This window comes from Mustelus asterias, chromosome 1 (assembly GCF_964213995.1).
Source record: "Mustelus asterias chromosome 1, sMusAst1.hap1.1, whole genome shotgun sequence".
In the NCBI taxonomy this organism is placed as follows: Eukaryota; Metazoa; Chordata; class Chondrichthyes; order Carcharhiniformes; family Triakidae; genus Mustelus; species Mustelus asterias.
In genome coordinates this window covers 173,817,612-173,832,711 of record NC_135801.1, presented here as the reverse complement: position 1 = coordinate 173,832,711, position 15,100 = coordinate 173,817,612, and the positions used below count along the sequence as shown (strand labels likewise).

General features: G+C 45.9%; 1 protein-coding gene across 2 annotated transcripts in view; it reads right to left on the bottom strand.

Annotated features, from left to right (window-relative positions):
- Nucleotides 1–12,404, bottom strand: part of rnf212 (ring finger protein 212) — a 58,926-nt gene extending 46,522 nt beyond the window's left edge. For both annotated transcript variants that reach the window (XM_078228374.1, XM_078228286.1), the window contains exons 1-2: nucleotides 12,306–12,404; nucleotides 3,501–3,626 (exon numbers count right to left, since the gene is read on the bottom strand). In XM_078228374.1, the coding sequence (XP_078084500.1) occupies nucleotides 3,501–3,612 (112 nt within the window). In that variant the 5' untranslated portion in view covers nucleotides 3,613–3,626; nucleotides 12,306–12,404. The remainder of the gene's footprint in view (nucleotides 1–3,500; nucleotides 3,627–12,305) is intronic.
- Between the last annotated feature and the right edge of the window lie 2,696 nt (nucleotides 12,405–15,100).

The window sequence follows — 15,100 nt, the reverse complement described above, 5'->3', positions numbered from 1 at the left end:
TAGTCCCACTGACCTGCACTTGGACCATATCCCTCCACACCCCTCTCATCCATGAACCCGTCCAAGTTTTTCTTAAATGTTAAAAGTGACCCCGCATTTACCACTTTATCCGGCAGCTCATTCCACACTCCCACCACTCTCTGCGTGAAGAAGCCCCCCCTAATATTCCCTTTAAACTTTTCTCCTTTCACCCTTAACCCATGCCCTCTGGTTTTTTTCTCCCCTAGCCTCAGCGGAAAAAGCCTGCTCGCATTCACTCTATCTATACCCATCAAAATCTTATACACCTCTATCAAATCTCCCCTCAATCTTCTACGCTCCAGGGAATAAAGTCCCAACCTATTCAATCTCTCTCTGTAACTTAGCTTCTCAAGTCCCGGCAACATCCTTGTGAACCTTCTCTGCACTCTTTCAATCTTATTTACATCCTTCCTGTAACTAGGTGACCAAAACTGTACACAATACTCCAAATTCGGCCTCACCAATGCCTTATACAACCTTACCATAACACTCCAACTTTTATACTCGATACTCCGATTTATAAAGGCCAATGTACCAAAGGCACTCTTTACGACCCTATCCACCTGTGACGTCACTTTTAGGGAACTCTGTACCTGTATTCCCAAATCCCTCTGTTCAACTGCACTCTTCAGAGTCCTACCATTTACCCTGTACGTTCTTCTTTCGTGACCCCTTTTTGCCCTAAATGCTTTTCACTGTATGTTAATACGTGTGACAATAATAAATCAAATCAAATCAACTGGCCATATTAACTGGGTTACAAGGATCTTGAACTCAGTCTGCTCAGTTGCTTTTTTAATAAAAATACATGTTGCACAAGAGCGATGTGGAGCACTTTTCACCTTTTCTTCCATTCATTAATTCTTTTGGCTCTATATTGTACTATTTTTGATTTCTTCCCCACTTCTTTCGGATTTATTTTGTATGTTTTGGTGACTATCCAAAATTCTATAAAGATTTTAACAGGGATTAAGGAAAGGAAGAAAAATTCACAAATAAAAGCAGGCACAACAACACCTGAGGCATTTTCTCAATGTCCATCATTAGCCTGTGACTAGCATTTATAAACCCATGCCCAGAGATCATGTGGCCCATTGACTGCCTCGATTTCAGCTGGATCACAGAGCTGTGACATCTGCTACAAATTAGCAAGCAGTCATCATTTGGCCTCAACTGGAGTATTGTGTCCAGTTCTGGACATCATATAAACTTACGTATAAACATACAAAATAGGAGCAGAGGTAGGCCATTCGGCCCCTCGAGCCTGCTCTGCCATTCAATAAGATCATGGTTGATCTGTTTATACTATGTTTCACATTACCCATCTACCCCGATAACCTTTTATTCCCTTGTCCAACAAGAATCTACCTACGACGGTCTTAAAAATATTCAGTGATGCCACTTCCACTGCCTTCTGAGGCATAGAGTTCCAAAGTCGCACAATCCTCAGAAAAAAATTGTCCTCAGCCCTGTTTTATAAGGACACCCCTAATTTTAAAACAGTGCCCCCCTAGTTCTGGACTCACCAACAAGTGGAAACATCCTTTCAGCATCCACCTTACCAATGCCATTCAGGATCTTATATACTTCAATCCTGTCACCCCTCAATTCTTCTAAACTGTAGTGGAAACAAGCCCAGCCTTTTCAACCTATCCTCATAAGACAACCAGCTCATTCCCGATATCAATCAGGTAAACCTTCTCTAAACCACCTCCGATGCATTCACATCCATCCTTAAATAAGGAAACCAAAACTGCACACAATTCAAGATGCAGTCTCACCAATGTCCCGAAGCGTCATATTTTTACTTATATGTTCAATTCCTCTTATAATAAAGGACAGCATCATACTTTAGGATGAAGGTGAAGGCATTAGAGAGGCTGCAAAAAAGATTCAAGACTATGGTTCCAAGGATGTGGAACTTCAGTTGCCTGGATAGACTGGAGAAGCTGAGGCAGTTGGAGAAGAAGAGATTAAGAAAATATTTGATACAGGTATGATAGGGAGAAAATGTTTCTGTAGATGGAAGGATCCAACAAATTAAGATGATTGGCAAAAGATGCGATGGCATCATGAGGAGAATTTTTTTTATGCAGCAAGTTGTTAGGATCTGAAATGCACTGCCTGGGAGTTTGTTGATGGCAGATTCAATTCATGCCTTCAAAACAGATTCTAGATAGTTACCTGAAAACAAATAATTTTCAAGGCTCAGGGGAACAGGTCAGGGAAGGAGGCTAAGTGAGCCAGCATGGACATGATGGGCTGAATGACTTCCTTCAGGATTTTACAGCTCCTCCCGCTGATAGGATTTTACAGTCCTGCTGAAGTCAATGGGAATTTTAATGGTTTGCCGCATCTACCATGGGAAGACCCGCTGAGGTGGAGCCAGAAGATCTCAGCATCTGATTGAATTATTAAAGGGACAACTCCTTTAAAAGGAAAGTTTTTGAAATTTTTGTGCAGGTGCACAGTTCCAATCTTACAGAGTGGCTATTAGTCCCATCTATAGAAAAAAAGTGACAAGCAACACAAATGCAAAGGTAAGAACATCATCACATTTCCTGTGAAAAGATGACATGGGGGGGGGGGGGGGGGGGGGGGGAGGCGGTGGTGTGGGGTTGGTGGGGGGATGGGGGGGAAGAATTCTCCAGGCCCACGAGCCCGCTAGCTCTGATCGCGAATCGCAATGGCCCAGAGAATCAGGCATCGGCACAAAGACAGGACTGCAGCCAGGCGCCAAACCCGTCGCGATGCTCCCGGCCTGCTCTGCTGGCCCGGATATGGTTCCCGTGCATACTAAAATTCACTATTTTAAATATAATTAGTGGGCTTGAAGCCCAATTCAAATAGCTCCTGCTATTCGCCCGCCTCCCCAGCAGGAGCTGGCAGACAGATGCCAGGAAAGCCACCCACTGGATTTTACATAGAACCCGCTGGTGAGGAAGTGTAAAACCCAGCCTAAAATATTTCCTTTCCTGAAGCATATGAGTGAGCCAGTTGGATTTTTACGACAAGCTTCTCGTCTGGACTATCAGATTAAATCTCTGAATTACTGGGTTAAAAAATCAATACACAGCCATACCCAGTGTCCAAACAAATATTTATCATTCAACTAATGTAATTACAACAAATTATCTGGTCACCTATTGCTTTGCTGATTTTGGGACGCTGCTATATGCAAACTCACTGCCACATTTGCCCACATCCATAATTTCAAATGTTGACTATGAAGTATATTGGAAAGTTCTGGGCGTGTAAAATGTTCTTCTTACATAAGAGTTATTGTACTTGCAAAATAATTCATTCGATGTTAGACACTTTGGGACGTTTCTTAGACCTGTGACTGTATGAAAGTTGGTTTGCGCTTGACCAAACAAATTAAAAATTTAAATAATACATTAAGGGTCAGTTCAGTTGAGAGCTGCACTTTAACTGTAGAAGTGTTCTCTTCAAAACATACTCCCGTAATCCATTCCTACCTTTCTTGAGGCAGGCCTCGCAGACAACATGCCCACAAGTAGTCAGAGAGAATCTGCAGCTATTTGTTTTGGGCTGCTGAAAGCAGTAGTTACAAAAAACTGAGACAGCCATGTTATCCAGACCACCTGAAAAAGAAATTACAAGTTAAATTTTGACTTTTTCCATTTTTAAAATGCATTTTGTGTTTCTCTGACAAGAGTGAGAATATAACGAACTAAAGCTAACTCTAAGAAATGAAAATAAAATATTTAATGTTTTATTAATGCCAACTAAGCAAGATTTTCTCTGGCAATATCTTACCTGGTCAAAACAATTGAAATTTGTTTGCTCTCTTCAAGGTTCAGGAGCTTTTCATGTTGATTAATGTCATGCATTAAACAGCAATCTAGATTAAAGAATTCAGTATTTTTATAGTGTCTTATCATATCGCTCAAAAATGTGCCAAGATGGCACTTGGGGTATTGCGCGTACAGTTCTGGTCGCTGCATTATAGGAAGGATGTGGAAGTATTGGAAAGGGTGCAGAGGAGATTTACCAGGATGTTGCCTGGTATGGTGGGAAAATCGTATGAGGAAAGGCTGAGGGGCTTGAGGTTGTTTTCGTTAGAGAGAAGAAGGTTAAGAGGTGACTTAATAGAGACATACAAGATGATCAGAGGATTAGATAGGGTGGATAGTGAGAGCCTTTTTCCTCGGATGGTGATGGCTAACACTAGGGGACATAGCTTTAAATTGAGGGGTGATAGATATAGGACAGATGATAGAGGTAGGTTCTTTACTCAGAGAGTAGTAAGGGCGTGGAATACCCTGTCTGCAGCAGTAGTAGGCTTGTCAACATTAAGAGCATTCAAATGGTTATTGGATAAACATATGGATGATATTGGAATAGTGTAGGTTAGATGGGCTTTAGATTGGTTTCACTGGTCGGCGCAACATCGAGGGCCGAAGGGCCTGTACGGCGCTGTAATGTTCTATGTTCTATGGTTCAGGTCTAATGGATTGTAACCACCTTCATTAAGATAATTGCAGTGACATTTTGAACATAGTACTGTCCCACAATGAAATGAGATCAGTAGGGTCAGGATTTTGGGTTGTTAGTGTAGGGATAATTTTCCAACCCTGTGATTGCCATAAATGGCCTCAAAAGATGGCCAGTAATCTTACCGCCATGCTAACACCAATGATTCAGCAGGTGCCAATTTAAAAGGGTGCTCAAAGTGCCACATGTTCTCACATTAGGTCCCATTTAATATGCAAACCGGGGTTCCATCATGAAATAGGACACTAATTGAGGGATATGAGTTATGGGGGCGGCAGACAGGAAAATGTGGTTGAGACCACAGCCAGATCAGCCATGATCATTATCATAGAACATAGAACATAGAAAGCCACAGCACAAACAGGCCCTTCGGCCCACAAGTTGCGCCGATCACATCCCCACCTCTAGGCCTATCTATAGCCCTCAATCCCATTAAATCCCATGTACTCATCCAGAAGTCTCTTAAAAGACCCCAACGAGTTTGCCTCCACCACCACCGACGTCAGCCGATTCCACTCACCCACCACCCTCTGAGTGAAAAACTTACCCCTGACATCCCCCCTGTACCTACCCCCCAGCACCTTAAACCTGTGTCCTCTCGTAGCAACCATTTCAGCCCTTGGAAATAGCCTCTGAGAGTCCACCCTATCCAGACCCCTCAACATCTTGTAAACCTCTATCAGGTCACCTCTCATCCTTCGTCTCTCCAGGGAGAAGAGACCAAGCTCCCTCAACCTATCCTCATAAGGCATGCCCCCCAATCCAGGCAACATCCTTGTAAATCTCCTCTGCACCCTTTCAATGGCTTCAACATCTTTCCTGTAATGAGGTGACCAGAACTGCGCGCAGTACTCCAAGTGGGGTCTAACCAGGGTCCTATAAAGCTGCAGCATTATCTCCCGACTCCTAAACTCAATCCCTCGATTAATGAAGGCTAGTACGCCATACGCCTTCTTGACCGCATCCTCCACCTGCGAGGCCGATTTAAGAGTCCTATGGACCCGGACCCCAAGGTCCCTCTGATCCTCTACACTGCTAAGAATGGTACCCTTCATTTTATACTGCTGCTCCATCCCATTGGATCTGCCAAAATGGATCACCACACACTTATCCGGGTTGAAGTCCATCTGCCACTTCTCCGCCCAGTCCTGCATTCTATCTATGTCTCGCTGCAACTTCTGACATCCCTCCAAACTATCCACAACACCACCTACCTTGGTGTCGTCAGCAAACTTACCAACCCATCCCTCCACTTCCTCATCCAGGTCATTTATGAAAATGACAAACAGCAAGGGTCCCAGAACAGATCCCTGGGGCACTCCACTGGTCACTGACCTCCATGCAGAGAAAGACTCCTCCACAGCCACTCTCTGCCTTCTGCAGGCAAGCCAGTTCTGGATCCACAAGGCAACAGCCCCTTGGATCCCATGCCCTCTCACTTTCTCAAGAAGTCTTGCATGGGGGACCTTATCGAACGCTTTGCTGAAGTCCATATAGACCACATCCACCGCTCTTCCTTCGTCAATGTGCTTGGTCACATTTTCAAAGAACTCAACCAGGCTCGTAAGGCACGACCTGCCCCTGACAAAGCCGTGCTGACTACTTTTGATCATACTAAACTTCTCTAGATGATCATAAATCCTGTCTCTCAGGATCCTCTCCATCAACTTACCAACCACTGAGGTTAGACTCACCGGTCGGTAATTTCCCGGGCTGTCCCTGTTCCCTTTCTTGAATACAGGGACCACATCCGCAATCCTCCAATCCTCCGGAACCTCTCCCGTCTCCATCGACGATGCAAAGATCATCGCCAAAGGCTCCGCAATCTCCTCCCTCGCCTCCCACAGTAACCTGGGGTACATCCCATCTGGTCCCGGCGACTTACCAACCTTGATGCCATTCAATAGTTCCAACACATCCTCTTTCTTTATGTCCACATGCTCGATCCTTTCTGTCCTCCGCAATCCAGCAGTACAACCACCCAGATCCCTTTCCACCGTGAATACCGAGGTAAAGTATTCATTAAGCAGCTCCGCCATTTCTAACGGTTCCGCACAAACTTTTCCCCCTTCACCTTTTAAGGGTCCTATGCCTTCACATCTCATCCTTTTACTCTTGACATATTTGTAGAAAGCCTTGGGATTCTCCTTAATCTTACCCGCCAAGGTCTTCTCATGACCCCTTCTCGCTCTCCTAATTTCCTTCTTAAGCTCCTTCCTACATCGCGTATACTCCTCTAAATCCTTAACACCTCCTAGCTCTCTGAACCTTCTGTACGCCTCTCTTTTCTTATTTACCAGGTTCATCACAACCTTCGTGCACCACGGTTCCCGTACCCTACCAACACCCCCCTGTCTCATCGGAACGTTGTCATGCAGAGCTCCAGACAAACATTCCTTGAAAATCCTCCACTTTCCTTCGGCACTTTTCCCCAAGAATGCCTCCTTCCAATTTACCCGTCTAATTTCCTCCCTGATGACACTGTATTTCCCTTTACTCCAGAGAAACACTTTCCTAGCCTGCCTGACCCTATCTCTTTCCAATGCTATCGTGAAGGAGATAGAATGGTGAAGCAAGCTCGAAAAGCCAAATGGTCTGCTCTAGATCTTAAGTCCTATCTGCCTATGTTGTCATGCTGGTTGGGCACTAGTTGGAGACTTTGCATGTCTCGTTGCAGTGAATTTGAGTCACCAGTTGTTTGGGCAATGGCGAAGAGGCCCAACAAAGGTGAGTCTTATTTTTAGGGGCTTTGAAGCATTTCGGCAACTCAAATGAGTGTGCACTTGCAAATCAGAGCTGATAGCGAGCTGTTCAACTTGGCCAAACTGTGCACCAAGACCAAAAAAGCAATCAATTCCTAATCCATGGGTTGCTGTGACATACAGCATACAAACAATGAGCAGGAATAGGCCATTTGGCCCCTCGAGCCTGTTCCGCCATTAAGGAAGATCAAATTTTCCAATTTGTTTCAGAATGCCAGCTCAGGTGGGAAAAGCTACTGGCTGCATTGCTGGCTTTTCGTGCTATACTTTTAGTCCCTCTGAAAAAATGAAGGGGAGGGTCCCAAGGCACCATGGAAAGACTGAGGCACCCCTCACAATATAGAAGATAGAAAAAAGTAACCCCCCCCCTCCACCACGGAATCTCCCCCTCACCATGGAATCCATGCCACCCCCCAACATGGAATCCTGCCCCCAGGCTGCAGTGCCAGGGTACCCTCTGCTTCCTACTAGCCAGCAATCTTCTATCCATGCCAACATGTTACCCACTATAACATGAGCTTTTATTTTCCCACAATAATAGGTGAATGTGCTGTACTTAAAATTTACAGCAGGCATTTTCTAAGCTGTTACATCAAAGGGCAGAAAACAAAAAAAGCTCATTGTGTAGGGGGAAATATATTGGCATGGATAGAAGACTGACTTGTTAAGATGAGTCTCACAACACCAGGTTAAAGTTCAACAGGTTTATTTGGTAGCAAACGCCACTAGCTTTCAGAGCGCTGCTCCTTCGTCAGGTCTTGACGAAGGAACAGCGCTCCAAAAGCTAGTGGCTTTTGCTACCAAATAAACCTGTTGGACTTTAGCCTGGTGTTGTGAGATTTCTTACTGTGTTTACCCCAGTCCAACGCCGGCATCTCCACATCATTGTTAAGATGAAACAGAGAGTTGGCATAAATAGGTCCTTACCAGGTTGGCAGGATGTAACAAGTGGTGTACCACAGGAATCAGTGCTGGGGCCTCAACTGTTTACAATTTATATAAATGACTTGGATGAAGGGGCCAAATGTATGGTTGCAACATTTGCTGAAAATAGGTAGGAAACTAAATTGTGAAGTGGACATCAGGAGGCTATAAAAGGACATAGATAGGTTGAGTGGGCAAAGATCTAGCAAATGAAGTACGATGTGCAGAAACATGAAATAGTCCATTTTGACTGGAAGGAAAAAAAATGAAACTGATCTAAATGGTGAGAAATTGCAGAGTTCTGAGATTCAGAGGGATCTAGGCATCCTAGTTCATGAATCACAAAAGGTGAGTATGCAGCTACAGCAAGTAATTAGGAAAGCTAATAGAATGTTGCTGTTTATTGTGAGAGGAATTGATCTCAAAAGTAGGGAGGGCTGTGGAGGGCGTTGGTGAGACCACATCGAGAGTATTGTGTATAGTATTAGTCTCTTCATTTAAGGAAAGATGTAAATGCATTAGAAGCAGTTCAGAGAAGGTTTACTAGACTAATACCTGGAATGGGTGGGTTATCGTATGAGGAAAGGGTGGACAGGTTAGGCTTGTATTCATTGAAGTTTGGAAGAGTAAGAAGTGACTTGAATGAAACTAAGATCCTGAGGGGTCTTGACAGGTTTGATGTGGAGAAGATGTTTCCTCTTGTGGGAGAATCTAGACCCAGGAGTGACAGTTTGAAAATATAGGGTCACTCATTGAAGACAGAGATGAGGAAAACCTTTCTCTCAGAGGGTCTTGAGTCTTTGGCACTCTTTTCTTCAAAAGACAGTGGAAACCCAACTTGGCACTGCCAGCCTGAGACTTGACAGTGCCCACCAGGCACCCTGGCACAGCCCACCAGGCATAGGACAGTGTCATGGGGTGGGGGCAGCAGAAGAGGGCAGGGCCTGAAGGGGAGCTGCGTACTCTGCCTCAGGGATCGCCGGGGCAGCGATCGGCCAGAGGGGCGGGATGGGTGAACAAGGGCGGCGATTGGCTAGGGAGGGGGGTGAATGGGGATGGCGATCAGCCAGGTTTTCATGCTTGTTTGGCACTTAGAAGTTTTTTGGTAAGATCGCCCTCTGTAGCACTGTGGGGAATGCTCAGAGGAATCCGGTTGTTTCTCAAACAGCCAGCACATTCATGATAAAAGTTAAGACTACCCACTTTCTCAACCTTTCCCCTCCCCTGAGGTGTGGTGATCCTCAGGTTAAATCACCACTCAGCTCTCCCCCTCAAAGGAGAGAGCAGCCTGTGGTCATTGGGACTAAGGCGACTTTACCTTAGCACATTCATGATGGCCCAAATGGCCGCCTTGTGTGCTGTTTGACTCCATAGTTCAGGATAAAAGTGAGGAGGTTATGTTGAAGTTGTACACAGCCTTGCCTAGTCCCCATTAGGAGTACTGGTCTTGGAGATGGCACACAGCAGGTTCACCACAAAGAAAACAGAGGGTGCAATTAAAGGGCAGATTGCATAAACATGGCTGAGAGAATCATAGCAAGCTTACAGCACAGAAATAAGCCACTTAGCCCATTGTATCCGCGCCAGCTGAAAAACAAACCACCCAGCTTATTCCTGCAGGTACGACTCTTCAGGTACATATCCAGACACCTTTAATTGAGTTGAGGGTTTCAGCCTCTACTGTCCTTTTGGGCAACAGGTTCCAGACTCCTACAGCCCTTTGGGTGATATAGGAAAGAATTTAATACGCCTTCTTAACCACCTTATCAACCCATCATATTACCTTCAGGGAAAAGTGAACATTCACTTCAAGGTTCCACACTTCCTCTAATCCACTCAGTATCCTCCCATTTATTGTGTATTCTCTTGCCTTGTTTGATCTCCCCAAATTCACCACCACACACTTCACTGGGTTGAATTCCTTTTGCCACTATTCTACCCATCTGACCAGTCTATTGGTGTCTTCCTACCGTCTACAGCTATCCCCCTCGCTATCAACCCTGTGGCCAAGTTTTGTGTCTGCAAACTTCTTGATCATTCCCCCGACATTTACATCTAAATCATTATTATCTGGTGGCATGGTGGCATAGCGGTTAGGACTGCTGCCTCACAGCACCGGGGACCCGGGTTCAATTCCCGGCTTGGGTCACTGTCTGTGTGGAGTTTGCACATTCTCCATGTGTCTGCGTGGGATTCCTCCAGGTGCTCCGGTTTCCTCTCACTCTCCAAAGATGTGCGATTCCGGTTGATTGGCCATGATAAATTGTCCCTTTGTGTCAGGGGGACTAGCTAGGGTAAATGGGGATAGGGTCTGGGTGGGATTATGGTCAGTTCAGTGCAGACTCAATGGGCCAAGTGGCCTCCTTCTGCACTGTAGGGATTCTATGATTAATATAGACCACAGTCTGAAAGACGTGTTGGTTAGGTATATTGACCTGAACAGGCGCCGGAGTGTGGCAACTAGGGAAATTTCACAGTAACTTCATTGCAGTGTTAATGTAAGCCTCACTTATGACTAATAAATAAACTTTAAAACTTTACTTTAACTTTTAAGGGTAGAAAAGCGTTTAAGTTTTAGCTGTAGCTGGATATATTACAGTTGGAGAAGGGACACTGGGGAGAGAACATCTCTCAACTCTGCCAGGTGAAGCTGGACAGAACAAGGGAGTTGCAAACTCCTACAGTGTGCAAGGAGGCCATTTGGCCCATTGAGTCTGCACCGACTCTCCAAAAGCACATCTTTCCCAGGCACCACCCCCACCCAACCCTGCCCTGTAACCCCATGCAATTACAATGCTAATCCACCTAACCTACATATATTGGAATGTGGGAGGAAACCAGAGCACCCAGAGGAAACTCATGCAGACACGGGCTGTCCTCAATAATGGGGAGCCCTGCACATCAGTGCAAAAGATAAGGCTGAGGCATTTGCTATAATCTTCAGCCAGGAGTGCTGAGTGGATGATCCATTTTGGCCTTCTCCAGAGGTCTCCAACATAACAGATGCCAGTCTTCAACTGATTTGATTCACTCGATGTGCTATCAAGAAAAGGCTGAAAGTACTAGAGTGACTGTCCTTGATAACAAGGCCACACTTGACTGAGCATGGCATCAAGGAGCCCTACCATAACTGGCGTCAATGGAAATCTGGGGGAAAACTCTCCATTGGTTGGAGTCATACCTAGCACAAAGAAAGATGTTTGTGGGTGTTAGAGGTGAGTCATCTGAACTCCAGTAAATCATTCTAGGAGTTTATCAGGGTAATGTCCTGGGCCCAACCATCTTCAGCTGCTTCAATGACTTTCCTCCTATCATAAGCTCAGTTGCAGAAATGTTTGCACAATGTCCAGCAGAATCCAGCATTACCATCACTGGATCCCCAACTGTCAACATCTTGTGGGTAATGACCGATCAGAAGCTGAACTGGATTAGCCATATAAATGTTACAAGAACAAGTCAGACACTAGGAACCCTGCAGTGAGTAACTGACTTCCTGACTTGCCTGGATGAGTGCAGCTCCAACAAGACTCAACAAGCTTGACTCCAACCAGGAAAAAGCAGCTTGCTTGATCGACACCCCATCCACAAACCTTTACTCCCTCTACTATCAATGTACAATGGCAGCAGCGTGTACCAGCTACAAGATGCCCTACAGGAATTCACCAAGGCTCCTTCAAAAACCTTCCAAACCCACGAGCACTATTACCTCGAAGGACACGAGCAGCAGACACGTGGAAACACCACCACCTGGAGGTTCTCCTCCAAGTCACTCTACATCCTGATTTGGAAATATATGGCCATTCCTTCACTGTCGCTGGGTCAAAATCCTGGAATTGCCTCCCTCACAGCAGTGTGTGTGTGTAATTACACCACATGGTCTGCAGCAGTTCAAGAAGGCAGCCTCACCCATGACTTCTCCAGGGTAATGAGGGATGGACAATAAATGCTGGCCTAGCCAGGGAAAGCCCACATCTCCTAAATGAATAAACATGTCCTCAATAACTGAATAAGCAATACAAGGCACTGACTGATTCTATGCATACACACCACTCCTCAGTGCTTCAGATCAGACACTATTACCTCAGCTTCTTCGCACTGGCGGTTGCCCTTGGAGACCCTTCACTCTCACCTCACCTCACCCCCCCGTGCTCCTTCTGACACATTTACGTGCGATTGCGCAAAGGGTTGAAGTCGTAGGCGCTGACGCAATCCCGTACCTCACCACCCGCATGCGCAGTTACCCGGTCTGCCGGCGCTGACGCAATCCAGTATCCCTCCATCCGCATGCGCAGTTACCCGGCCTGCCGGCGCTGACGCAATCCAGTATCCCTCCATCCGCATGCGCAGTCACACGATCTGCCGGCGTTTTACGCAATCCTCCCGCTTCCCGCGCCCACTCCCGCATGCGCAGTGCACGTTTGCGCCGTCCTAGTGCCCTGCCTCCTCTCCGCATGCGCAGCCACAGTGGGTGTGGCCACCTGGAGGGCCGTGTGGAAGTTAAGGTGGTAGGGTCTCTCACCTGAGCAGGTGCCTATAAGAAGTTTAACAACACCAGGTTAAAGTCCAACAGGTTTATTTGGTAGCAAAAGCCACACAAGCTTTCGGAGCTCCAAGCCCCAAGGGGCTTCTCACTGTGTTTACCCCAGTCCAACGCCGGCATCTCCACAGGTGCCTGTGGCCAGGTGAGGACTCCCAGGAGGTACATAGTTATCATCTAGCGCTGTGTTTACAATGTGGAAGAGTATGAAATTCACCTGAAGCCTCTGGAACATATCAATTAATGTTATTTGCAAAATTATCTTGAAAATTAAACATGTGCCCTTAAAGTATGCATAGTAAGTGGTCTCACAACATCAGGTTAAAGTCCAATAGGTTTATCTGGTAGCACAAGCTTTCAGAGCGCTGCTACTTCATCAGGTGAGTACCAGTGTTGGACTTTAACCTGGTGTTGTGAGACTACTTACTGTGCCTACCCCAGTTCAACTCCACATCATGGCCCTTAAAGTATGAGTACCCATTGAGGTGTTAAGATCACACAAAAATACCTGAAACATAATGTTCCTCAATAGTTCCAGCTTTTTTACAATAAAGAATTGTTCCAGTAGTAATGATGGGACCATAGAATGGTTGCAGCACATTCAGCCCACCGTGTCTGTGTTAGCACCTTTTACCCAGTGTCATTCCCTCTCTTTCTCCCATATCCCTCCACATCTTTCCTTTTCAGATGATTATCCAATTCCCTCTTGAATGCCTTAATTGAACCTGCCTCCACCACACTTTCAGATAGAGCCAGAACCTAACTACCCACTGATTGAAAATGCTTTTCCCATGCTAAATTGCTCCTTAGTGTCAGGGAGATTAGCAGGGTAAATATGTGGGGTGACAGGGATAAGGCCTGGGTGGGGTTGTTATCGGTGCAGGCTCGATGGGCTGAATGGCTTCTTTCTGTATTGTAGGGATTTTATGATTCAATGTCCATTGCCTCTTGCCAGCTCCCTTAATCTGAACAGTCCCCATCATAAGAATGACCAGGGTGAGGTTAGGGCCGGTCAAGGACAGTAGTGGGAACTTGTGTATGGAGTCTGTAGAGATAGGCGAGGTGATGAATGAATACTTTTCTTCAGTGTTCACCAAGGAGAGGGGCCATGTTTTTGAGGAAGATAAGGTGTTACAGGCTAATAGGCTGGAGGAAATAGATGTTCGGAGGGAGGATGTCTTGGCAGTTTTGAATAAACTGAAGGTCGATAAGTCCCCTGGGCCTGATGAAATGTATCCTAGGATTCTTTGGGAGGCAAGGGATGAGATTGCAGAGCCTTTGGCGTTGATCTTTGGGTCCTCGCTGTCCACGGGGATGGTGCCAGAGGACTGGAGAATGGCGAATGTTGTTCCTCTGTTTAAGAAAGGGAATAGAAATGACCCTGGTAATTATAGACCGGTTAGTCTTACTTCGGTGGTTGGTAAATTGATGGAAAGGGTCCTTAGGGATGGGATTTACGACCATTTAGAAAGATGCGGATTAATCCGAGATAGTCAGCACGGATTCGTGAAGGGCAAGTCGTGCCTCACAAATTTGATAGAATTTTTTGAGGAGGTAACTAAGTGTGTTGATGAAGGTAGGGCAGTTGATGTCATATACATGGATTTTAGTAAGGCGTTTGATAAGGTCCCCCATGGTCGGCTTATGATGAAAGTGAGGAGGTGTGGGATAGAGGGAAAGTTGGCCGATTGGATAGGTAACTGGCTGGCTGACCGAAGACAGAGGGTGGTGGTCGATGGAAAATTTTCGGATTGGAGGCAGGTTGCTAGCGGTGTGCCGCAGGGATCAGTGCTTGGTCCTCTGCTCTTTGTGATTTTTATTAATGACTTAGAGGAGGGGGCTGAAGGGTGGATCAGTAAATTTGCTGATGACACCAAGATTGGTGGAGTAGTGGATGAGGTGGAGGGCTGATGTAGGCTGCAAAGAGACATAGATAGGATGCAAAGCTGGGCTGAAAAATGGCAAATGGAGTTTAACCCTGATAAATGTGAGGTGATTCATTTTGGTAGGACTAATTTAAATGTGGATTACAGGGTCAAAGGTAGGGTTCTGAAGACTGTGGGGGAACAGAGAGATCTTGGGGTCCATATCCACAGATCTCTAAAGGTTGCCAGTCAAGTGGATAGAGCTGTGAAGAAGGCCTATAGTGTGTTAGCTTTTATTAACAGGGGGTTGGAGTTTAAGAGCCGTGGGGTTATGCTGCAACTGTACAGGACCTTGGTGAGACCGCATTTGGAATATTGTGTGCAGTTCTGGTCACCTCACTATAGGAAGGATGTGGAAGCACTGGAAGGAGTGCAGAGGAGATTTACCAGGATGCTGCCTGGTTTGGAGGGTA